Source organism: Trichomonas vaginalis, chromosome III (genome assembly GCF_026262505.1).
Source record: "Trichomonas vaginalis G3 chromosome III, whole genome shotgun sequence".
In the NCBI taxonomy this organism is placed as follows: domain Eukaryota; phylum Parabasalia; order Trichomonadida; family Trichomonadidae; genus Trichomonas; species Trichomonas vaginalis.
Window position 1 is genome coordinate 25,912,004 of NC_067205.1, and position 25,989 is coordinate 25,937,992.

The 25,989-nt window shown below is 32.6% G+C and overlaps 7 protein-coding genes and 3 pseudogenes across 10 annotated transcripts, besides 4 other annotated features; 6 read left to right on the forward strand and 4 right to left on the reverse strand.

The window, feature by feature from the left end:
* Positions 1–18: 18 nt before the first annotated feature.
* On the reverse strand, positions 19–1,461 carry TVAGG3_0765560 (ribonuclease inhibitor domain-containing protein; the record flags this gene model as incomplete). The annotated part of the gene is made up of 1 exon (XM_001314902.1): positions 19–1,461. The coding sequence occupies one exon, from the start codon at positions 1,459–1,461 to the stop codon at positions 19–21; it is 1,443 nt and encodes a 480-aa protein (XP_001314937.1).
* Positions 1,462–2,089: 628 nt separating this feature from the next.
* TVAGG3_0765570 (GTPase activator protein) lies at positions 2,090–6,127 on the reverse strand (the record flags this gene model as incomplete). Its single annotated transcript, XM_001314901.2, has 1 exon — positions 2,151–6,122. One exon carries the CDS (start codon positions 6,120–6,122, stop codon positions 2,151–2,153), a length of 3,972 nt encoding a protein of 1,323 aa, XP_001314936.2.
* Positions 6,128–6,836: 709 nt separating this feature from the next.
* Positions 6,837–7,223: a mobile genetic element.
* A 984-nt stretch (positions 7,224–8,207) lies between these two features.
* On the forward strand, positions 8,208–9,725 carry TVAGG3_0765590 (uncharacterized protein; the record flags this gene model as incomplete). The annotated part of the gene is made up of 1 exon (XM_001314900.1): positions 8,668–9,696. One exon carries the CDS (start codon positions 8,668–8,670, stop codon positions 9,694–9,696), a length of 1,029 nt encoding a protein of 342 aa, XP_001314935.1.
* A 330-nt stretch (positions 9,726–10,055) lies between these two features.
* Positions 10,056–12,566, forward strand: TVAGG3_0765600 (exocyst complex component 4 family; the record flags this gene model as incomplete). Its single annotated transcript, XM_001314899.1, has 1 exon — positions 10,072–12,522. One exon carries the CDS (start codon positions 10,072–10,074, stop codon positions 12,520–12,522), a length of 2,451 nt encoding a protein of 816 aa, XP_001314934.1.
* A 24-nt stretch (positions 12,567–12,590) lies between these two features.
* On the reverse strand, positions 12,591–14,325 carry TVAGG3_0765610 (protein serine/threonine kinase protein; the record flags this gene model as incomplete). The annotated part of the gene is made up of 1 exon (XM_001314898.1): positions 13,294–14,298. One exon carries the CDS (start codon positions 14,296–14,298, stop codon positions 13,294–13,296), a length of 1,005 nt encoding a protein of 334 aa, XP_001314933.1.
* Positions 14,326–16,365: 2,040 nt separating this feature from the next.
* Positions 16,366–17,668: a mobile genetic element.
* Positions 16,462–17,588, forward strand: TVAGG3_0765630 (annotated as a pseudogene). Its single transcript has one exon. A coding segment is annotated over exon 1 (1,127 nt).
* Positions 17,669–19,168: 1,500 nt separating the features above from the next.
* Positions 19,169–20,471: a mobile genetic element.
* TVAGG3_0765650 lies at positions 19,249–20,375 on the reverse strand (annotated as a pseudogene). The gene has a single exon. A coding segment is annotated over exon 1 (1,127 nt).
* A 777-nt stretch (positions 20,472–21,248) lies between the features above and the next one.
* Positions 21,249–25,989: part of a mobile genetic element that runs on past the window's edge.
* On the forward strand, positions 21,277–22,389 carry TVAGG3_0765670 (uncharacterized protein; the record flags this gene model as incomplete). Its single annotated transcript, XM_051245796.1, has 1 exon — positions 21,277–22,389. The coding sequence occupies one exon, from the start codon at positions 21,277–21,279 to the stop codon at positions 22,387–22,389; it is 1,113 nt and encodes a 370-aa protein (XP_051092383.1).
* Positions 22,429–22,989, forward strand: TVAGG3_0765680 (uncharacterized protein; the record flags this gene model as incomplete). The annotated part of the gene is made up of 1 exon (XM_051245797.1): positions 22,429–22,989. The coding sequence occupies one exon, from the start codon at positions 22,429–22,431 to the stop codon at positions 22,987–22,989; it is 561 nt and encodes a 186-aa protein (XP_051092384.1).
* On the forward strand, positions 23,885–25,894 carry TVAGG3_0765690 (annotated as a pseudogene). Its single transcript has one exon. A coding segment is annotated over exon 1 (2,010 nt).

Genomic DNA, 25,989 nt, shown 5'->3' on the forward strand with positions numbered 1-25,989 from the left:
GTGATAGATGTCGAGACATCAAGAGTTATATTTAACTCCATTAATGCATACCAAAGTCCCTGCAAGATATAAAGAATTTGTTTTTTCGTAAACGCATTCATGTTTTGTTTGCTGGTAAATTATTTCAATGGCTATGTAATCAATAACTTCTTTTGTTTCACCTGCAAACTTTGCTGATCTTCCCATATGGATATAAACAGACTTTTTTCCGAAGATATTTTTACATTTGTCTGATAATAGAGTATCACTCGTGATATATAAATGACTTTTGTAAGGAAAAAGTTTATCTGTTTGATAGGATATCACAGAAAAATTATATGGAATGTATATTTCCATTGGATTTGTTATGTCAATAAATACATCCCTATTAAAAGATATGATATTGTTTAGAAATGCTATTGTTTTTAGATTTGTGCAATTTTGAAATGCTCGAAATCCAATTGATGTTACTTTTCCTGGAATTGTAATAAATTGTAATGATATGCACTGGTAAAAGACATAATCCCCTATCATTAATAAATTTTCTGGCATCAAAATATTCGTCAATGATTTACAAGAGCCAAATGCAAAATCTTCAATCTTTGTGACATTTTTTGGAATTTTGAAACTTCTTATTGATGAGCAGCTATGAAATGCTCTAATGGAAATCGATGTAATCTTATTATTAAGCTGAATTGAGGTAATTTCTTCGCATTTATAAAAACAAAATTTGAAAATTGATGTGATAAAGTTCGGAACAATATAATCACCTGAAAATGTTGGAATAACATATAATAATGTTGAATTATTTGTTCCATTATAAACAGATTTAAAATCACTTCGAAAATATAGATTTTCTGGATCAACTGTAATATTATCAATTGGACAATCACCAAGGGCAAGAGGATTAAAATCTTTGAGATTTTTTGTAATATAAAAAGAATTGATTTTATTCCAATCGAAACAATTACCATCTAATTTTTGCAAGGATGAATTTAATGAAATATTTATGGCAGTTAAACTGCAGCCAGAAAATGCACCCATCGAAATATTAACTACGGAATCTGGGATTTGTATTGATGTTAGATTTTTATTACCGGCAAAACAAAGTTGCTCTATAATTAAAACATTTGGAGGCAGGATGACTGATTTTAAGTTATAGCATAATTGAAAGAGACCTGTGTTAAGCTTTGTAAGTTTTGTGCAACTACTAAAATTTACAGATTCGAGGCTTGTTCTGAAAAAACTTGCAAAGCTTATTTTTGATATTTCACTATTCTCTTCAAATTTAAGAGATGTTATTTGAGTCTTGCAATTCATAAATGCATAACTATCATAATTATAGCTATATATTTCTGTAACTATTCGTGGGATAAGAACTTCACCGCTAAAATCTGTTGTACAGCCAACGACAACTTGATTACTATCACGATATATGAGTGATCCAACACTAGAACATTGAACTAATAGAAAATAAAGCATGAGCTTGTGGATTAATCAGCTAGTTTTTTCCCTTATGATCGATATTTTTTTAGGACTTGCGAAAATGAAAATTTCAAAATCAGAATTCTAATATTCTATCTTAATTTGATCATTGATTTGCAACGAAGTGATAATCTGTAGATAGTCATCATTGAAGTTATTATAAGTAAAGTACTCATCTAACAAATTTATATAAATTTCATAATTTATGTTGGAATTCACTTAGAAATCGGAGGCTTATAAGTACCAAAAATACCTTCTGTTTTGGCACCGCATACAGCATAAATTTTATCTGTTTTGAATCTTCCAAAAGTACATTTTCAAACCTACGATTATTTTTAATTCAAATATGAGAATTTTAGAATAATCCTATTCACATGTAATACACTTCTTGCATTATATTATTATATTAGATGACCTCTTCTTGTTTCAGTATCTAGATTACATTTGTATTATATCTCATTTCATCAATATCTCAGTAAGATATCAAAAGCAAATGTGAAAACATTCACTAGCATTATTTCATACTTTGATAAACAATTGATTTTATAAAATTCCAAAAAATCAATTTTCTGATTCTTTATCCAATTTGATTTTTAACAAGGAAAGTGATATTTAAAAGATATAATTAAAATATAGTTTTAAAATGTTTATACACTAGAAAGAAAAAAAAATTATAAAATAAAAAATTAGTCTTGAAGCATCATTTCGATGAATGGCTGGTGAACTGGGTACTTATCTCTTACGATAAGGTTTCTTTCGTTGATTGCGTCGATGTGGCTATTAATGTCGTTGATCGGATGGGCCAAAGCGCTCTGGCTCATGTAGAACCTGACCATTGCCTCTTCCGCTGTGTCTCTGACCAAAGAAGGAAGTTCCTTCTTCGACACAACGACGGAATTCTTAAGTGGTCCGAACTTGATTTCGTCGTTTCTCGAGAACGTGTCGACTCTGAACGTTCCTGTCTGCAGAGGATAGACTACAATGTGGACCTGGTTGAATTGGCTCGTGATCGTCGTTGTATTGTAGTCTTTTTCTGATGTGCAGTAAATGATGTGGACGTGGTCGTTTCCTATGTGCCTCTTCTTGTAGATCTGCTGGTTATCGTTTTCTGTTGGGTCGTTCGGAAGAAGGGGAGCCACGTGGAACATCATTTCGTGCATTGAATCGGCGTAGTAGATAGATGTGCGGCCATTCCTTGCGTTCTTGGCATCAAGACCTCCAAGATAGCCTTTGTGGTCTTTCAAACTGATCGGCCAACCAATTCCGGTTATAAATTCCGAAAAGTGAGGAGTTGTCTCTTCGAAAGTTGTTGATAAAATCATATTCTGGTCAACAGCCTTGTCGTGGACGAACAAAACTCCGAATTTGGTGCCGAGACGAGTTGCGTGAGTATTTACTTTTTCTAGAGTGTCAAGAGCGATCTTTTCGGAGGTATCGATGACCTTGAGGTGGTCCATGTTGCTTGTGGAGCATCGACCAGTGGCGACGAAGACACTTGCGACTGGATTTACAAATGAAATCGGAGGCCTGCTGTATCTTGCAACTTTGTCTGCATAGACGCTATCCTTGAACTTTTTGGCAGCAAGTTCGATGTTGGAAAGAATGGTTTCGAAGTTGCCGTCGCTTGGAATTTCGTCAAAGTTGAAATTATCCTTGAAATCATGGTCAAGGCGCTTAATTACTTCATCCATCGTATCAGCAAAGGTTTTCTGATGCTCAATATTATATGTAGGAATAATTTCTTTCTTTCCACCATTACAAAAAGTGCCAGAAATTTGAGGAACTTGTTCCAAGGGCAAAATGTTATGATAGATTGGCTCGAAGTCCCAGACGAACTGGCCACTGCATGTCTGGCTTGAAACCTTCACTTTCTCGCCTTCAATGGCCGTTCCTGTGATGATTCCGTCCAATGAGAAGAATTTGGAGTTCTCGTGGTCCTTCTTGAAGGATGACGTGTTGCTCATGATCTCGACTGTCTCGTGGAATGGGTATTTGCAGTAATACTTCGAGAGATAATCGATACAATTTCTCATGAAGCTGGAAACGTCCTGTGTGAAGCCGCTGGAGCGCTGCATGCCTTTATTAAGGAACATTACGAAGTCTGTGTACTCAGAATCCGTCTTCATTACGGCGCTTGTCTCTACATAACAATCTACAGTTAATCTTACGACGTGGAACACCCATGTCTCTGTATCTGAGCTTGTGAGCTGGCAGCAATACTTCGAAACGTTACCAATGAATGTTTTGACAACTTTCGGATTCAATGAAGCGATTTTCGTCATAAACATGAGGAGGGACCTTATCGAAACAAGGCTCTCGAGGGATCTGAGCTTAAGCGCATCGACAAAGTACTGTAAATATCTACTTATTAAATTAAGATCTGGATTTTCGTTTGTGAGCTCATCTGAGATCAATGTACCATACGCAGGAATGAGTAATTCGAACAGTGAGTTCTGCATGTTCGGATTTTCCTTCATTGCCAACATATGCATCCTATCAATTAATTTTATCGATCTTTCCCTCAAATTTTCTGGTGATCGGAGCAGTTTCTGTTCTGGATCGCTTATGAACATGGTCGGGCAGCGGTGGACGATAGAAAGGACTGATTTATTGAAAGGTTCAGAGAAAGTAGCTGTTACGTGGAACAATGGGAATGAAGTAAGGAAGGACAGCTCTTGTGAAGATGTTTTGATGAAGGAGGACTCGATTAAAGTCATCATTACCGGTACTAATAACAATGATCCAGTAAATGCGTGTTGTACAATGTTGAGAGCCTGCTTAAAACCTTCTTCTCTTGTGTTCTCATCTGTAGAGAGCATTTGGAGGCATGTTGCGGCGTACCACATCGATAATGATTTTTCATTTAAGTAATTCTTCATTTGGTTGATGTTTAGGATCTGCGCGAGTAAGTTAAATGAGATCGTGCGTATCCTGTCGTCATCAATATCGAAGATCGCTGAGAAAAGAGCGTTGCCGCAGATCTGGAACGGAATTGTACCATTTATCTCAATTCCCGGTGGGAACAAAAGTGATCTGGCCAAACAGTCAGCCATGGCCATGATGGGCGCGAAGGCCAAAAGGCGTTCCGATGGATACAAACCTTGATAAAACTTGAATTGTTTGGAGAAAAAGACAATTGTTTCTAGAACTTTGTCCTCTGGTAGTGAAAGTGGCTGTATGTACATGTTGACGAGGATTTTTTCGAATTCTTGGAGCTCTGGAAGCAATTGATTCAATTTCTGACAGACAAAGTCATTGGGAGAGTCGAATATCGCTTGTAAGTTCTCCGCAATGAAATCGTAGATCGTATTTTGGCGGTTTCGCTTATTTCTGACGACGAAATTCTTGCAATGAGTTATTGCGTCTTGTCCGAAGTTGTAAATTACCGGAATTGAATAGAAAACGAGATACTGGGCGTATAATACAATAGTTGCTGAACCGATTGGCCTTCTACAGAATTCTTTGCAGAAAAAGAGCCAAATCTCTTCTCTTCTCTCTTGTGTAGACACCAAATAATGTAGAGTGCAATGTACGAAGTGGGCGAATGCTCCTTCTTCGTTTTCATGCGATACAAAAATTTTTGAAAGAGCTGTCTTGCAATTATTGAATTCCTCCTTGCTTATCATGGAGAATAAGTACTTGCTGATGATATCGTATGAAGCGATAATGAGTGGCTCCTCAATTATACCGTTGTTTTTACAATTTGAGGAAAGAACTTCGAAAATCAAATCGCCGATGCTCAGCTGGAATTTGTCGTATGAGTTAATGCAAAGTTGGTATGTACTGTCTTTCTCATAGATACTTGACAACAGATTAAAAGTGACAATTAAGTCTCCAGTGCATGGATTGTAAGTTGTAGCCTTGCAGATGGATAGCATCATGATGATGTGGTCCCTGGTGAAGAGTAATGCGTCGAGTGGCTTTAAGTTGTCTAAAATTTTCTTTAAGAAGAGCATGACGCAGCGATGGAGTTCTGTTGGTAAGACTGTGAATCCGTAGTCATGAGTAGCTACCGAATTCTTTTCGCAAAGTGCTTTGTAGATGATTTTTACGATGCAATTGAAAAATAAATTCAAACTGAGGCCTTCACGGATTGTCCAGTTCTTGAACAAAAAGTCAAAAACCATTTCAAGGGATTTGCTGGCATCAGGAGCCGTCAATCCTGGACTTTGTGGGTCAATAATCGGATTCGAATTGGCATAAATCTTTGCATTTGTAAGAGATTGGTCTTCGTATTTTGCAACGATCAAATATGGTACGATTAATGGAAGCGAAAGTTGAAGATCATCAAGACTTTGATCATTAAGAACTGAAATCAAGTTGAGGTAGTTTTCAAGAGCTTCTATATAATATACTGCTGGAGTTTTGGGATGAAGTAATGTTCCAAATATTTTGTCTAATAATTGGATGTCTTCTTGTCGAATTGAGCCTGGAGCGACATATTGAAAGATTTTTCGCATACACATGTTCAATGATTTCGCATCGACATACTTAGCTTTTTTGAAAAAACCGGTGTCTTGAATTTTATTGAATTCACGAAGATATTCAACAACATTTTCAAGAAATTGGTGGAAGCCACTTTTTAAGAAGGACTGAGGACTGAAACCTTTATCTGTTAAGATAGTTTTCATATTCAGTTCACAGGGGTGTGGCGCCATGTTAAAAAATTGTCAAAATGACTCTAAAATTATTTTTCCATATCTAGTTGATAATCGGATAGTGGACTGTTCTTGCAACAGTGTTGCATGCTAAGTAGTGTCAACGATAGAAATTGAGAGTCTATTAATCATCGAGGAAGTACGATTATTTTTTGGGCAAAAAAGTATCTTAAAATATGATTATTAATATGTTTTTAAAATAAAAAATTTGAAAGTTAATTTGAGATTCTCATATAATTTTTTGAATGAAAAAAGTAAATATAGTCTATATGAGTTTTTGAATAATCACACTTGAGATATATCTCAAAAATAATTAAAAATAGAGTTTGAGAAGACTTTTCAAGGTGTAATGAAAAGTGTGATATAGAAAATAATTATAGATATTTTAATTTTATATATTGTGCTAAGCATTATATTAAATTTTTAGGAAAAACACTTTTCATAAGTATTCAATATTTGAAAATACGCTCCAAAAAAGAATAGATTCTTTTATATTCGCTTATATAAAAGGAGACTCTCTATCAGATGCGAATGCCTGAATTCAGCACCTCTGATAGAGAGTTTCCTCTTATATAAGCGGATCTTTTTCATTCGTTTTTGTTAATATAAAAACATCAAAATCTACCAATATGAGAAATTAAACCCTGCGAGGTGCCAGTCTAGAACTGGCACCTCGCAGGGTTTAATTTTTCTTGACAAAATACAATAATCAAATGCTCCAAAGTTTTCAAATTTTTATTAGGAATAGGAGCCTACAAAGCACTGATTATATATCAGTGCCTGGTAGGCTCCTATTCCTTCTCTAAATGGGAGAAACTTTGTTTGAATAAGATAACATGCGAACAAAGTTTCTCCCATTTAGAGTGGGGTTTGGAGGGTGGGAGGTACATAGATAGACTATGTATCTCTCACCCTCCAATTCCCTCGGGAAAGTTCGAAAACTTTGGTGCAATCAGCAACGATTGCACCAAAGTTTTTGCGTTTAATTGAAGGAATTGCTCTTTATGATATATACAGTTACAATGCATATATCATAAGGAGCAATTCCTTCCAGATATCTGGCAAACTTGCTCGCAATGGTTCACAATTGCGAACAAGTTTTGTCATTTGTCAAGAGAAATTAAACCCTGCGAGGTGCCAGTTCTAGACTGGCACCTCGCAGGGTTTAATTTCTCATATTGGTAGATTTTGATGTTTTTATATTAACAAAAACGAATGAAAAAGATCCGCTTATATAAGAGGAAACTCTCTATCAGAGGTGCTGAATTCAGGCATTCGCATCTGATAGAGAGTCTCCTTTTATATAAGCAAATATAAGAGAATCTATTTTTTTTGGACCGTATTCTCAAATATTGAATACTTATGAAAAGTGTTTTTTTCTAAAAATCTCAGAATATATTTACAATAGTAAAATAAATAAGATATTTAAATTTATTTTTAAATGCTTTTTTTTATATGAGATTCTCAAAAGTTATATCAAAAGTCTGTTTTTTCTAAAATCTAATATCATAATCTATTTCTCATTTTAAGTACATCTTAATTCATTTTATTTTCTATATTTTTTCAATATTTTTGAGGGAATTGTGTTGCTTCCCCGACGATAAAATTGAGAGGTTTACACATTGACACTACTTAGCATGCAACAGAATTTATATTATTTACCTATAATGATGAAATACTATAGCTACATTTATTTTATTTGTGAGTTATATGGCAAAAATTAAACAGTTGAAACAAATAGTGATGTATACATGAATTATACATAGCATATACTAGCTCGTAATTGTTCGCTAGAAAGCCAATTTGAGTGTTTTATTATTTGATGGATTTATTAAGAGATATAAATGAACAAGGAGTTCAGACAATTCACAAACTATAACAATTAAATATATCTATGGTACCATCTTGATAATTAGCAAGATATTTTATCATGATATTTCCTTATAAATAAAATAATCTATATAAACTGGACCAAATCATTATGAAATGAATAGTTTTATTATAATTTTGATTTAATTGATTTTAGAAATTATCATTTGACACAAGTTTACTTGGCAAATTTCCCTTCAATTTTTCTCTTTTCCTCTGATTTTGCCGAGATACATATATGGAAGATGACTATAAGAAAGAGAAAAATGATGCAAATGATAAAATAAATATAATACCTAAGCAAAATTCTGGAACACCTTATTTAGAGCTTGATATTCCAGATTTTTCCGAAAAATCAACAAATGAAAAGATCGAGATATTTGTTAATCAGATATTAGATGGTTTTCAAGATGTCGAAACATCAGATCAAGATAATTTTGCTCAAAGAAAAAATCTCGTAACTTGGCTTAAATATTTTCGTATTTTTGTTGACAACGATGTAGCATTTGAAAATTCATACGATTCATTGATAGATTTTTACAAACAACTGATAATTAATTGTATTGAGCTCAATCTCAAAGACAAAATAGTACACAGCATAATAATCACATTTAGTAGGATGATTGTAAAGGTTCCTGCCTTGATTTCAATACTAATTGATCTAGATTTTTTCAAAATGTTGATAAAAGCACTAAACTTAGGAGCTTTGAGAACTTCTCAAGATGCATTTCAATGCTTGACATTAATATGTGAACTTGCACCAGAACATTTTCATTATTTAGAAGAATTTTTTTCTCCATCCGAAATTTACGAAATGATTATTCATTATAGTGCAAATGAAGAAGAAACCTTACAGTATGCAGAATATGCAACGATGCTGACCAAATATCTCTACTATTTCTGCTTAAATTGCAAAGATATGAGTGATGATAATTTTACTTCACTCGGAATCTTAATACAGCACACATACAGATACGAACAAACTTGGCAGAAGATGTATGTATTCAAAACCCTATATTTACTTCTAGAAACCGATAAAATTAAAATTTCAGATATTGGACCAGATTATTTCAATATTAGCTTCCAGGATCAGTTCAAAGACTATGGGTTATCGAATGGGCTCGAATTATGCAAGCTGATGAATTTAATGTTAGAAAAAGGCTGGGATGGCAAAGAATATCCTTATTGTGAGATTCTTTTTTTCATATTTAGCTATCAAGCAAAAGAATCTACTTATCCGATCATGGAAACATTGGCTTACGCTTTAGAAAAAATGCCAATTGAAATGAAAGCTTGCTTTCTTGATGATTCATTGAAAGAGTACTGTAAAATAATATTAGGATGCTGTTGTGCAATAGGAAACGGCCAACTCTGCAAAACATTTGGTTCTATGTTGAGAATGGGTCAAATTTTGGTAAATCTTTATCAGGATTTCCCTGAAAAGCTGATGAATTTTTACCCTCACTCATACCAAGCATTGATAAACCTTCTTCAAATAGAAAATGTTCCTCTACAAAAGAAAATTTTGAAACTTTTTATTTTTATGACACAGACTATAATGAACATGAATTTAAAACCATTTCCTGAAATAGTAGCATATTTCGAGGAAAATGATGGTGCTTCTGTCATGGATTTCTTGATTGAACAAGAAGATGAGGAAATTGAAGTTTTGCTTGATCAGCTTCACAATTTATTATATCCATAATGACATGTAGGACTATTAATCCTTTTTAGTAAACTGTTTGTATTGATTTCTTAATTTTTAATGCGATATTAATAAAATTACTTTTGCGGATAACATTAATACTAAAAAATAAGATATTTGGTAAACAATACAAAGGAATTGATCTTGGATAATTTTTATTGATTTTTAGGTTATGCTATTGATTTGAATTTGATTAAATATTTAAGATCTACATGTAAAAATACTTATGTTCCTGATAATGGTTTCCATTTTCAATTCAACGAGTTATAAAATGATTTTAATTTGAAATTATTGTTAACAGCATGATTTAGAACAAATATAATTTCGATCTTTTTTATTGAAAAATTTACTTCTTTTTCAAATTATATTTTCCGAATGAAAAAGGTCAATTGGGATGAATTGAATAGGTTTATTAAAAATGATTGCTTGCAGATCATTTCATATGGTTTCAGTCCATATGATTTTGCAGTCGAAAACTGGAATAATGGAACAAATTCAAATATAAATGTAGCTGATCTTCTCCGTCAAACACGCCAGTTTGCATTACAAATTGCAGATGAATATGCAGTCCCTCTTGAAGTTAACGCTAAAACATATACGAAAAAAACAGAACTACGTAAAGAAATTGACGATTTCTTAAGAGAAAAGAACAAAATTATTGATAAGACACGTGCACGTTTTACAATAGATCCAGAAGATCTCAGGACCAAATGGCTCAAAACAATTAAATTAGAGAAAGAAATTGAATTGTTCGAAGAAATCGAAAATTTGATCACTGTTTCTCCAATTGTTTACTCAAAGATCGAGCAAGGCAAGCATGCAGAAGCAGTTAATCACATCAGACACGCATTTACTACTTACGAAGAGCGAGGATTCCAAAAGATTGAATCTCTTAATTCAGTCAAAGAAAGTATCGATAAAGCACGTGCTGATATGGTTAATCACGTTAAAAATCAACTATTCTCATTACTTTTCGTTGCTCAAAAACCAATCGGAGTTTCATTTTTCAAACCACAAGCAGGAATGGACTTAAAGGTAACTTACATCGATACAACCAAGGTCGAAGAATATACAGGCTTATTGGTTAATCTTAATATTCAAGATGAGTTCGTAAATCAGCTAACTGTCTCTGTACGCGACAGATTGGCCCATATGATGTCCGAAACAGCCGATGCAGTCAAAGTAAAGAAAATTCGCCAGTTCGTACAGAACAAAGAAGGCTTTGAAGAACTTTGCGACATTGCAAACAGTTACAACTATCACCATCCACTTGTAATGTTCCTAGACCAGCTGTTGTCGAAGATGGGGGTGCTTTTGGTCCGTTGCAAGGCTTTCGACCAAACTTTTTCAGGAGATAATCTCGCATTCTCTCGTTCCTACGAAGCAGTTGATGAATTACTACGAGACATAGTCACTGCATTTACAAGCGCTCAAGGATCGAAGACAATGAGCGCTGCAAACCATCTTTCCTACAAATTTTTGATGTCAGATGCGGCTCCAACGAACGGAACAGCTTCGGCGTTGAGGAAAGAGCTCGGCATCAAACCATGTTCGGCCAACTCCCTTCATATCTTCATGATGCTTGACGATTTCAACAAATTAATCCAAGATAAATTCGGAGTTTCGAACCACGCATTGACAAACAGAATGACGATCGACCTTGATGTTCAGAAAATTTTTACCGACCAAACAAAGCTCATCAGCGACAGTATCGATGTTTCTAGACCGGTGAAGATCGAAATCCACCCAGTCCCTGTCTTGATTTCGACTCCTCTCCTGCTAGAAAACATCGACAAGTACTCGAAGATCGCGGCCCGATTCCCTTATATACAGACAATGATCATAAAGAATTTGATTACATTTTTGAAGGCATTTAACCAAAGATGTCTTACGGAAATTGGTCGAGTAAAATCCCTTGAAACACAAGACCAAATCGTTTCCTCCAAACTCCTCAACAACGACAAAGATTTGATTCTTAAGTACGCGGCCCAGTACATTACAAACGAATTAGTAGTTAAAGACAACATGGGAGACTACGAAGATAAGATTGACGAGATATCAAGGCTTGAAGAAACGAACGAAAACGAACAAATCGAAAGATACTTCCCGTTATCAATAGAAAACACTGTAAGAGAGAAATTCTGTCTTCCAACATGCGCTGCAACAGCAGAATCAATCGTTGTAATCAGAAACAACCTTTTAAGTATCATCTCAAAATATAAGTACACAGATGAGAACACAGCTGCTATCAAAGCATTCGCTGGTGACTTAGATCAAACTTTGATCAAGGCAATGGTCTTCATTAGGCTCGAAATGAGGTGCAGAGCTTATGCTGAAATTGTTCAGCCTCTTTTGAACGGAAACTATACTCCTTTGACTGCTCCCGTCCGTCCAGAGCAATACGTAACAGATTACGCTTCAACTCTCTCATCTTCCTCAGAAAATATTATTAATTGCCTAACACCAGCCCGTTATTCATTTGTTTTCATCGGACTTGCAAGGCTTGTCTATAATATCCACATTAAATACGTTCCCCGCATCAGAGAGATCTCAGATAAAGGTGCAGCTCAATTGACAATGAATTTGTCCGCTTTGAACCAGTCATTATCAACTTTGCAGTATCCAGAAACAGTTATATACAAGAAAGCTCTTGTTTTCATATCAAATATCTCTTATTCGACAGACAGAATTCTTATGCAGATTGCTCAACAGAAGGATTTGTTCACTTACGAGGAAATGGAACCAGTTTTCAACATGCAGCAGAAGATGAACGAAAGACACGCTGAAAACTTAGAGAAACTCAGACAACTCCTTCAAAAACACTAATTTTTTTTTATTTTTTTTGTTAAGTCATTTCGATAATAAAATTTCATGCTTTTATATGTGATATATATATATAATTTACTGTTTATTGTCATTGCTCAATTTTTTTTCTTGAATATTTGGACCAAGCAAGATAGGAAATTGGACTGTTTCTTTGCACCAAACGAGATAAGGAGCTTAGCTGTTGCTCTGCTTCCATGAATTTTGCTATCTGAAGAGCGGTTAATCCTCTGTCTGTTTTTTCATTGACATTTGCACCATGAGAAAGAAGAAGTTTGGCAAATTTTTTATGATTATAACGTGCTGTTTGATGAAGAGCGGTTTGTCCATCAATATCTTTTTCATTGATATTTATACCATGTGAAATAAGAACTTCGGCTACTTTATAATTATCTTGAAAAGCTGCTTTATGAAGAGCTGTTTGTCCATCAATATCTTTTTCATTGATATTTATACCATGATTCTTTAGTTCACAAAATCAAATTTGTTAAAATTTAATTTCTATCCTCGGGTAGCTACGTTTGCCGATAGAATTCACTGAGAAGTGCAATCGTAAATATTATTTTAGCATGAAGCAAACAAGGTGATCATTGGGTAGACATTTACTGTCACCTATTGGACTAGATTTTCCCAGTAAAGTCTGAGACAATGATATCAAAGTTTGGGCGTGGCGGCCCTTCTATTCACTGAAAAGATTTCGTACGCAATTTTTCGATATGATTTTGTAAAAATATATGGCTATTTGAATTATAATACAAACATACAAACAATATTTTATTGTAAATTTGATAATCGTCCGCATTGAAATTTGATTTTCCAAAATCCTTTCTCTTGTGAGTGGTATTTCTTTGGAAGATTGCTATTATTCTTAGGGATATTTGAAAGGTGTGGAAGGATTGAGTCAGTACTCGTCTTCTTGGTGAATAAAGACTTATGTATTACTTGAATTGGCTGGTAATCATAGTTTTCAAGTAATGTCAATAGATCTGAGCTTGATGATCTCTTCTTTGAGTCAAATACAAGGCACTTAGAAATTAAGGTTCCGAGTACGCCTGTAGGTTCTATAATCAACTCAAGCTTATTAGCTTGGAGCTCACGGATAAGCTGAACATCATTCTTTACATACCATGGGAACTTTCCGGTTGAGAGTACGTGAACTGTCACACCGAATGCCCAAATGTCAGCTTTGATTCCATCGTAAGTATCAGAAATAATTACCTCAGGAGCCATATAAAATGGAGTTCCACAGTATGTATGAAGAGAAGTACCGTTTTCTTTGGCAAGTCCAAAATCGATCAACTTTGGAGTAAAATCATCATCTAATAAGACATTTTCTGGCTTAATATCGCGATGTGAAATATCACGCTTGTGTAAATAATTAATGCCTTGTAAGATGTCAAAAGATATTTTGCATTTCTGCTCATATGTAAAGTTAACTCCATTAGAGAGCATTGATTGAAGATCACCATTCTTGAAATATTCCATAACTACCATGATTATGTCTTCTTCGTAGATAACATCAAGAACCTTACAAACATTAGGATGATCGAAGCGAGTACTAAGACGTAGTTCATTCTCAAGATACTGCATAAGATTGCGTTTAGTCACTTCTTCACGGGAAATAATTTTTATTGCCACTTGTTTTTGGGTTTTTGGATTGACACCTAAAACAACAACGGCGAATCCTCCTTTACCAATGGTACGTACGACCCTGTACTTACCAATCACATCTGGTACTCGGACTCTTACACCATCGCTCAAAGTAGAGATAGAATGCATTATTAAAAATAATATTGATTATCTCGGAACACTTATAAGCTGAATTTTTTGAAAATAACCGACGAAGAATATACTCAAATTCTTAAATTCAAAATACATACTTACAGTCCACTATTGATTAATGGAGTAGAGTAAGATTCACCAAAAATATTTTAAAAATAGTAAATGGCTGGGGAAAATACTAATGAGCTTGATAATGTATGTGTATTAATATTTTAAAGTTTATTCGAAAAAAAACTTCCAACAGATTGAATGGAATTGTAAGAAATTGAAGCGGATTTTTGTGATGGGAAAATTTTGAGAAATATTACAGTAGCAAATAATGATATAAGAAATTGCAAAACGAAAAAAATTGAAACGATTATTTTAATTATTTTTAGAAAAAACATATATCCCATGGTTTATATATCACAATTGTAATAAAAATGTATTTTCGAAATTTTTGGCCACGCAGAAAATCCATTTAAATTTTGGATAAAATTAATATATGAATGATTCTTAGGTGATCATCCGATATAATCTTTTTATACAGCATTCTGAATTTTTGAATTCTTCTCAATTAAATTTTTGAATAGGATTTTACGAAAAAATTGCCATTGATTGCTTTATCGAAATAAAAATATTAAAATAGTACATACAATAATATTTTAATGTTTTTAAGTTCAATATTTCTAATAACTGCTACTAAATAAAAATTGGAATCAGGGGCCCATAACCCGCATATAATATTGACTTTTTAAATTAGCAATATATCTACTTTTGAATATGTGTCAAAATTTAAATAATCTTATCAAACCATTATTTTTTGAGAACATTTATAAAGTTCTCAATTTCGATACTCGAATTATTATTATTGCATGCTATATGCCCAATACAAATAATTTAATTTTCCACTCATACAGATGGCGCATTCAATTTCTAGCAAATAATTGTCATATCGTATAATAATATCATTATCATTAATTCTCAAACTTATTGAACAAAATTAAAAAAAAATCAAAACACATTATATGTTTAATATATGTTTTTATTTAATTTATTATTTTAAATTTGAATTCATCGGATTTTTTTTCTTCTTTTTAATTTGCCTGTTATCCTCCTTTCAATTTATAAGATTATTATTAAGATATATGCGACTATAATATCGATGCAATTTTGATTCTATATTTTACCATTTTTCATATTCTTTTAATTTTAATTGACTTAAAATAATCAAATGGTAACTACATCAATTTGTAACATATCTTGAAAATCTCATTTCAATTACTTAATTGCAATAATTCATCCATTGCTTAATCTGAATCTCTAACATTACATTATTCTTTACGTTTCCATATATCTCATAGTTTTTAAGTAGATTTAAAACCAAAATGACTTAGTAATTCAAAATAATAACATATTGTATCAAAATTCAAAATTTTTCCCATGCGAACGAATTTCATGAGCTTCCAAAATAGAAAAAGTATACAATTAAAGATATACACGAAATGATTTAATTAAGTGTAAGGATTTGGAGACGGACTTGGTTGTCCAGGTTGGACGATTATATAAACAGGTGGAGGTGGCGAATTAGGATTCAATGGAGTTTCCAAAGATGGAGTTTTAGCTGGAGCTGGCTTCTCAGCTTTTGGAATAGGAGCTGAATCATCTCTATCATATTTCGCATAAATTTGTTCTTGAGCAGCATCATTTTCATTAGAATAAACTACTTCAGAATAGGATACATCTGTATTACTCCTCCTCCTTCTTCTTCTGATGCATACGACTATGAAAATAGCAACAGCAGCAATAACAATGATAGTAGCAAAAACAATTCCAACAATAGCTCCAGCTGATATTTCAGATTTTGGATAGTTGTAGTAATCATCAGGTGGATAATATTTGTTTCCATATGTATAAACGTCCTGAATATAATAACTATAAAAATGAGCCTTGTTGAGATCTGTGTAAGAGAGAGCGCCACGGAACAAACCACTGATTTCATTAGTTTCTGGCTCATTTGTTGTCACTGTTCCGAATTCAGAATATCTGTATTCATGTTCTTCTGAATTATTTCCATACCATCTATAGGGTGTCCAAAGGTGCGTTTAGCACAGCGCTCTATATGAGACTATTAAAGGAGATATATGCTGATTATAAATATATAATAAAAAATATGAATATATGTATATGATGAGTATGTTGTATTTTGGCGCCATGCCGGGATATAAAATGAATTTTGAGACAAGAGGCGGTTTCGCGGGAAATTTTGGCGGGATTTTTTTCATTTTTTTAATGAATCATAAAGAAAACATCCTCGCTCTTGCAAAAAAATGCAAAGACTGTAAAAAAATCTACGAGACATTGGTAAAATGCTTCGGTATGGATGCTCCTAGCTATTCCACTGTAACGTATCATGTTAGGATGTATCACTTCATGAACAAAAAGGCGCCCATCATAAAAATTGACAAAAAATCGCCGGATCAAAGAAAAATCAAAGCAATTCTTCAAGCGCTAGATGAAGACCCAAGAGCATCACTCAGAAGGATAGAGGAGATGACAAAGATACCACGTACAACAGTCAGTTATTATCTGCACAATTATTTGAACTACAAACTAGCGTATACACGTTGGGTTCCGCACAACCTTAATTCAGTTCAAAAAAAATCTAGAGTCCAATCTTCGAAAGAGCTCCTCTCTATATTGGGTGCGTATCAATCCAAGAAGTTTCGCTTTTAGTAACAGGGGACGAGTCTTGGTTTCAATATGCAACAGAAGCCAAAATCATGTGGATCCCGAAGGATGAAAATCCGCAAACATTCCCGAAGAAAAAAATTGACACACCAATGATGATGTTGTCGGTTTTTTGGGGCGTGAATGGCATCATCGCAATTAATATTCTTCAAAAACCTAATACGATGAATGCTCAGTATCTAATTGACAATGTTCCTACTCAAATTATCAATTCTGATGAGTTTGAGAAATCCAAACAACAAAAACAAAAGTTTGCAATTCATTTTGATAATTCAAGAGTTCACAAAAGTCATAAGGTAATGAATTACTTGGTGGAAAACAATGTCAAAGTTGTTCCAAACCCAATTTATTCACCTGATATTGCACCCTCTGACTTTTATTTATTCGGCACGCTAAAAAAGAGAGCTGAAGGACGCGAATTCGCGAGTCCAGATGATCTTGAAAATTTTGTAAGAGAGCAATTTGAGCAATTTTCTCATGATGATTTAAAGCGTGTCTTTCAAGCCTGGATCGATCGCTGCGAACGCGTGATTGAATCCAATGGTGATTATATTTAAATAAACTTTATATATATGTAACTTGTTTATTTCTATTCGCAGTATTCAGGTTTGTGCTAAACACACCTTTGGACACCCTATATATTCTGAGTGATTATACAATTTTCTTGCTTCTTTTGTATAGTAGAATGCTGATGATGCAAAGACATTAAATTTAACTACTTGGTGTTTGTCATAAGTTAAATTAGTTTCTTCATAAGTTGATTTAGTAACTATGAAGGGTATTGGGTGATTAGGAGAAACAACAATAACATCAGCAGTTGTTGCTGGGTTCTGATATGTGTAGTCATAGAATAAAACTGAAATATTTCCAATTAAACTTTGATTTTTCGCTGGAATGATTTCAAAATGAGTAACCTTATCAGTGAAATTGAAAACATAGTTCCCTGTGTAGTGTAAAACAGGATCATTGTCAAGAAATGCTTTAAATGAATAAGCATTATGAAATACGACAATGGAATTTATCTGGAATTTGAGTTTTGTACCTCCGGCAGGGATATTTATTTGATATGTACCACTAAAGTAGTTGACATTGTCTGGTCCGTCAGGTAATTTGAAGGATTCTGTTGGTTTAGGGTTTCTTTGGATCTTTCCATAGATTTTCAGGATTTCTGCATCTCTGCAATCTGGAATATCATGGTATGGTGTGACAATGTTTGTTTGTTCAAGACCTGATTTAAGATTTACGTCACTATCAACAGTTAGGTAATAAACAACTGATTTATTAATGTATGGATAGCCTGTGCCATCTGATATTGAAATATCATAGGTTGAATTAGGAGTTGTAATGAAGAACTTAATATATCTTCCAGAAGTTACAAATTTGTAACGACGAGGAACTGGGTAAGTGAATACATGGCAGAAGGTGGAGTCTTTGGCCATTGTATAGTCTGTATCGAACACTCCGAAAATTGTTGAAGTTTCATTGCGGACAATTTCAACGTTGAGCTCTGTGCATGGTACATATGAGTTGATAACAGAAACACTACCAACGATTGTGTTGTTTCCTGGCTTTTTGGCCTTAATTGAATATCTTGAATCTTTGTCAAAGAAAACACCATCTGCAATAGGTTCTTTATCAGATTCGAATGTGTAACCTTTAATAGTATGAGCAACAAATACAGAATTTGGAGGAATGTGAAATTCATATTCATCTTTAAATGAAATTTCGAAATCGCCAACAGTAAAAACACTTCTGTCTATCATAGTCATTTGGACCAATCTAATTCTAAGTTCTTGAATCATGAGTGTGGCTGTTGAAGCGTTAATTGGTTCATAGTAATATCTCAGTGCTGGACTTTCACCAGTTCCATAAGTTAAGCGATTACCAGTGGTGTTGGAAGTTACTTGTAATGATATATTATCGAAATTCGGATTCATGAAAATGTAACAAATTGGTTCTGCATAATAACCAATTGTTTCATTTGTCATCATGAAACCATCTAAGACAAACTGGCTCTTTTTGCATTCTTTGTATATAGGAGCTGCAATAATTGAAATGTTTTTAGTTTTTGTTTCTTGTGAAGGTGTTATAATCAAATGCGAATAACTAGTTAAAATAATTGGGAAATCAGTATATATAGGGTGTCCAAAGGTGTGTTTAGCACAAACCTGAATACTGCGAATAGAAATAAACAAGTTACATATATATAAAGTTTATTTAAATATAATCACCATTGGATTCAATCACGCGTTCGCAGCGATCGATCCAGGCTTGAAAGACACGCTTTAAATCATCATGAGAAAATTGCTCAAATTGCTCTCTTACAAAATTTTCAAGATCATCTGGACTCGCGAATTCGCGTCCTTCAGCTCTCTTTTTTAGCGTGCCGAATAAATAAAAGTCAGAGGGTGCAATATCAGGTGAATAAATTGGGTTTGGAACAACTTTGACATTGTTTTCCACCAAGTAATTCATTACCTTATGACTTTTGTGAACTCTTGAATTATCAAAATGAATTGCAAACTTTTGTTTTTGTTGTTTGGATTTCTCAAACTCATCAGAATTGATAATTTGAGTAGGAACATTGTCAATTAGATACTGAGCATTCATCGTATTAGGTTTTTGAAGAATATTAATTGCGATGATGCCATTCACGCCCCAAAAAACCGACAACATCATCATTGGTGTGTCAATTTTTTTCTTCGGGAATGTTTGCGGATTTTCATCCTTCGGGATCCACATGATTTTGGCTTCTGTTGCATATTGAAACCAAGACTCGTCCCCTGTTACTAAAAAGCGAAACTTCTTGGATTGATACGCACCCAATATAGAGAGGAGCTCTTTCGAAGATTGGACTCTAGATTTTTTTGAACTGAATTAAGGTTGTGCGGAACCCAACGTGTATACGCTAGTTTGTAGTTCAAATAATTGTGCAGATAATAACTGACTGTTGTACGTGGTATCTTTGTCATCTCCTCTATCCTTCTGAGTGATGCTCTTGGGTCTTCATCTAGCGCTTGAAGAATTGCTTTGATTTTTCTTTGATCCGGCGATTTTTTGTCAATTTTTATGATGGGCGCCTTTTTGTTCATGAAGTGATACATCCTAACATGATACGTTACAGTGGAATAGCTAGGAGCATCCATACCGAAGCATTTTACCAATGTCTCGTAGATTTTTTTACAGTCTTTGCATTTTTTTGCAAGAGCGAGGATGTTTTCTTTATGATTCATTAAAAAAATGAAAAAAATCCCGCCAAAATTTCCCGCGAAACCGCCTCTTGTCTCAAAATTCATTTTATATCCCGGCATGGCGCCAAAATACAACATACTCATCATATACATATATTCATATTTTTTATTATATATTTATAATCAGCATATATCTCCTTTAATAGTCTCATATAGAGCGTTGTGCTAAACGCACCTTTGGACACCCTATATATTGTTATCTGAGTCTTCAAATGTGAATCCTTCAGTTTCATTCGGAAGAATTCCGACGGAAAAAGCTTTTGGAACATCAAATGTTGTTTTTCCATAAATAAGGTAATCATTGCGTCCCAAATCGATGTAAATAAAGGGAAGAAGATTGAGAAACATTTTTGAAAAATGAACCTATTGTTGTCAGAATTTAGATCAAAAAAACCCTTTGAAATTTTTAATGAGGTAATTGAACATATCGAAATCACTCAGTCTTCGGATCAATACAAATTGAAAAGACATTTTAATTTTCAATAAAAAAGGTTCACCGGAACAGTTTTCGGCTTTGTAAACTTCACAATTTTTACCTTAAACAATATCATTACCGAAAAAACTTCCACAATAATACGTATATTGATATATAAAAATTCAACTTACCATCTTCCACCTTTCAAATTCTCCATCAGTGAGGAAAGTAGTATATATGACGGGTTGTGTGACTTTTTTTGTAAACGTAAGAATTCATACAATATAGAACGATTTTGTATCATTTTTTTTAACATATGAAGTAATAAATGTATGATTCTTACGGTTTTTATTCTTACGTTTTTGAATAAATCAAGATTTAAAAAATTTTCAAAATTGTAAGACATTTACACTCAGCCCAAACATAATGAAATAAAAGAAGTTATATATAGATGATGTCAGATATTCCACGATTAATTAAACAATGTTTAAATCCTGAATGGAATCAATGAAACCGTAAATGAGTAAAATAAATGAGAAAAATTCATGTCTTGCATTTTTGAATAATTTATTTTTTATTATGTATGAAATGAGCGTCAAAACTAACAATGTTAAAAATTTAGGATTCACAAACGAGGAAATAAAGGGTATATTAGAGGAGGCGGGTTATGAAGTTAATAAATATTATTTAAGAAATTGTAAAAAATTTGCCGAGTTTTTAAATGAATTTGGTTATGATGGAAAAATGAATAAAGATGATGTTATAAATTTCTTATATCCCACATCTAAAAAAGAAGAAAAACCTAAAGAACCTGATGTTTTCCCTGAATATTATGAAGAACGGATTAAAGATGATGAATATAATGAAATTGAAAGACTGGAAAAAATAAGAGATGAAATAGATGAAAAAATTAAGGAATTAAGAGAAGTTGAAAAATATAATGAAAATGAAGTAGAGGGTTTAATGAATATCCCAGCTTCAGAAGTACAGAAATCTCATGAAGAAAGATATAAAAATTATGTCTCAGAATCAACACAAAATTTATTAGATGGTGAAATAGATGAAACACTTTCAGAAGAAGGTATTAAATTTATTCGTAAACATAAGTTACAATTTATTGATAATGAAAAATACCCTTGTATCTTACTTTCACCCCCTCTCGATTCTGAGAAATTCAAAAAAGCTCTTAAAAACGTGACATATGCAACTAATACGATTAAGAAAGAAGATCATGATATTTACACAAATTATTATTTAAATAAATGCACAGGTGTTGATAAAGTTTTTGATTTATTAGATAAAATATCAAAAGAAACCATTGGAACCTATAAATTTTTGTGTGATTGTGGTTTCATTATTGAAGATACCAATAATGTTTCATATGAAAGAACAGCACCGAAGGAAGACGAAGTTGAAAGGTCTATACCATTCGTTATTAAGAACATAAAAGATATAAAAACTTATAAGCATTATATTTATTCATTTATTTCAGAAAAAATGGAAGCAACCCATAAAACATCTTCTCATCATTTTATAGCTATTCATACATTCCTTTTCAAAGTTGTGAAATTAAATAAGACAGGAATTAGATTTAATGTATCAGGGTACGCATTCTTGAGTAAATTAAAATGTATTCGTCACGTCGCGGATGATAAAAATTTATGTATTCTTAATTCATTTTATGGGCTTTAAAAAATAAACTTTATTTTTTAATTTTTTATTCTTACATAAATGAACAAAAACGGAACAGCTAAAATGAATGATAATCAAATTAGAGCAGAAGGTAGAAGGTTATTTAAACGCTTCTATAACATTCCTGATGGTGTTAATCCTAAAACTCGTAGAAGCTATTTAAATGAAGCAATAGATGCATATGAAGGGTTTGACATTTCATCAGAAAGTGAGAGATTAGCGAGAATGTTAAATGTTAATATTGATTTCTATTATTGTGATCCTCAACCAGAAGACGTGGACATAAATAAGGTAGACTTTCCATTAGTGGATTCAATAATGATAGATCCAGAATTTGAAACAGTAAATATTTTATTAACACAGAGTCCATGTGGAAAACTTCACGCTGACAGAATAACAGACGTTGAAGCACTCACCGGCTATAAAGTTTGTCCATATTGTAAAGAAGAAGTTTATTCTATCCGTGATGATCCAGAAAGGAAAAACCAAAGAAGATTTTTAAAGCATTGTGAGAAATGTAAAGAAAATAATGGAATATTAATTCAAGACGTTCAATTGCAAAAAACCCAGCAACCATATGCACCACATATTACGAAATAAAAGATATATCAGTGGTTATTAGCTCATAATTTGCAGGAATATTATAAACCGACAAGATATTATATTACTTTTGATTTCGAAACATTAGAGACTAAAGAAGAATTACAACTTTCTGAGTGTGCAACTTTGAACGCTTACTTAAAACCATTCATGGTATCATCAACAGTTAAATTAAATGATAAAACATATACGAGGAATTTTTGCTTAACTTCAAGTGATTCTTTTATTTCTGATTGGATTGAGTTTTTATTTTCAACCTGTTCATTAGTTGCTAAATCAAATATTGAACAATATGAAGAATTATTGAAGTCGCAAACGGTGGGGACTTTGTCTCATACATTAAATGAAAAACAGAAGGAAGCATTTAAAGAACTTCTAGATGAGGAATTCAATAAAGTGAATATCATAGGTTTTAATTCGGGAAAGTTTGATTTAAATTTAATTCTTCGTGATTTAAACACTGCAAAATGGAAAATAAAATCAATGTTGGGTTCATCTTCACAATTTAAGCAAATCATTGTAAAGAAAACAAACGTTCCATATGAATTGAGATTTATTGACATCAGAAATTATATAGCGGGTGGGACATTAGATCAATTCACTCAAGATTTCGGAAACAATAAATCACGTGTTAAATCCTTTTTCCCTTATCAATTCATCACATGGGAGAATTACGAAGAAGAATTATATAAAGAGGAACCATTCACGAAAGATTCATTTTATTCAGCATTAACTCAAGAAACTATATCAGATAGTGATTATAATAATATCTCAATGATGCTAAAAATTTTAAGAATAGATTAGAATATTTATTCATTATTGCAATAAAGATGTTGAAATTATGATTGACCCAATTGATAAAATTATTGAAGAAACATTTGTTTATAAAATTGACACGCTTCATAATCTTTCTTTATCATCGAATGCTTCAATGATTCGTTACGCTTTAGCATATAAAGACTTTAATCCTAATGAAAAATATCCTGAGGAAGAGATAGAATCGAGTTTTGAATTAACGAAAAAGTATTGGAAATATAAAATTGAATCATATAAGAAACAAGATGAAAAAGCAAAAAGGGATACTAAAAATAATGTTTCAATGGATGATTTTCAATACTATCACGATTTAATCCTTTCATCTAAATGCAAAATGTGTGGTAAAGCGTTTACATATGCAAATAAACCAACATTGGATAGAATCGATAATGAAAAACCACATACCAAAGAAAATTGTCAGTTAATGTGTTGTTATTGCAATGTCGTAAAATCAAATAAAGATGAAGATGTTCAACGTTTAAGAATCAATTTAAGAAATTATGCATTAAAAAATAATTTACCAATGACTTTAGATTCAGTTGAAGCTTATCACATTCTCCGTAATGGAATTACTGGTGGTTTATCAAATGTTCAACATAGAGTAAATCTTAAAGGAATCACACGCATTAATAAACTTTCATATAGTCCAGAAACTAAAACTGTATCAAATGAGGACACCACCAACATTATGACTCATTTCGTTGGTGTTGATTTTAATTCATTATATCCTTCATCATTTTCATCTAATCCTCATGATTTCATTCAATATACTGACCATAAAATGTATATGCCGGGAAGATTGAATGGTGTTATCATTTGTGATACAGCAACAAAGAAAGCAAAAGCATTAGGAATAATTAGAAAGAAAAATACTTTATTCGTGGCTGAAGTAAAGGGTCACATTGATGAAAAATACATTAATGATTACATAAACTTTTTACCAATAATAAGAAACTTAGATATTATCACAGATGAAAAAACAATTGGCAGTTTTATGTATAATTACATGAAATCAAACAATCTACCAGTTGACCAGAAACAGAGAAAATTAACTCAGTTAGCATCAACACACAACCAATATCAACCATTTTCTTCTTATTATCTTTGGTATCTAATCGACAGATTTCATTTTATCATTGATGATATTCAATCAATTTTAACATTTACGAAAAACACATGTTTTAATGAATTTGCGAACGAATTTATGAACGAAAGACAAAAGGCTGAATTAGAAGAAAATAAAGGAAAAAGTTTATTTTGCAAGATTTCACTTAATGGATCATATGGTTACGATGCAATGAATACACAAAATTACACAAAGACTAAAATAATGAATGCACAGAAGGCACGCGTTGCATGTATGGCAAATAAGTTTAAAAACATAAGAGAAATAGGTGAAGATACATATCAAATGATGCTCAAAGATAGATTTTATAGATGTGAAACATGTTTACAAGAGGCATTCTTCACTTTAGATAATGCTAAATACTGGTATTTGGTTTTCATTTATGATTTTATGTATAAATGCATGGATGTTAATCGTTTTCATTTCATTGAAGGTGATACTGATTCATCTTATTGGGCAATCGCTGGCAATCCAAATCTTTCTAACACTCAAGCATTTCAGGCGATTGTTACCGATAAACAATTTTATGATAAAAACATTTTCAAATTCGCACCTTTTGATTTCTTCTGTTTTGATGAGAAATTTAAACCTAAATTAAAGAATAAAGATGAAGAAAAAGCACATGAGAAGAAGTTATTGGGTTTAGCAATTGAGAAACAAGGGGATAACATGGTTGCTTTATGCCCCAAGTGTTATACATCATTCAACGGTTCAATTGATGGAAGTGATTTTAAAAAGATTGCATAAAAAATGAAAGGTGTTAGTTTACGACAAAATAAACAATTAACACCTAAAAATTATTTGGATATAATAAATGATAAAGTGATATTTGATGGTCAGAATATTAATTTACAACTTAAAAACGGGTCAATGACTCGCTTAACAATCGGTAAGACTGCATTAACAGGAGCACACACTAAGGCTGTATGTTGTGAAAATGGATGTTGTATGCCATTTATTTAATACAATTTTAAATTGTATTTTTAATGAAATACCACAGAAGAGACAAAAGGAACTGTCGAATGATGTGATTCAATATGTAAATAATGGTTTTGATA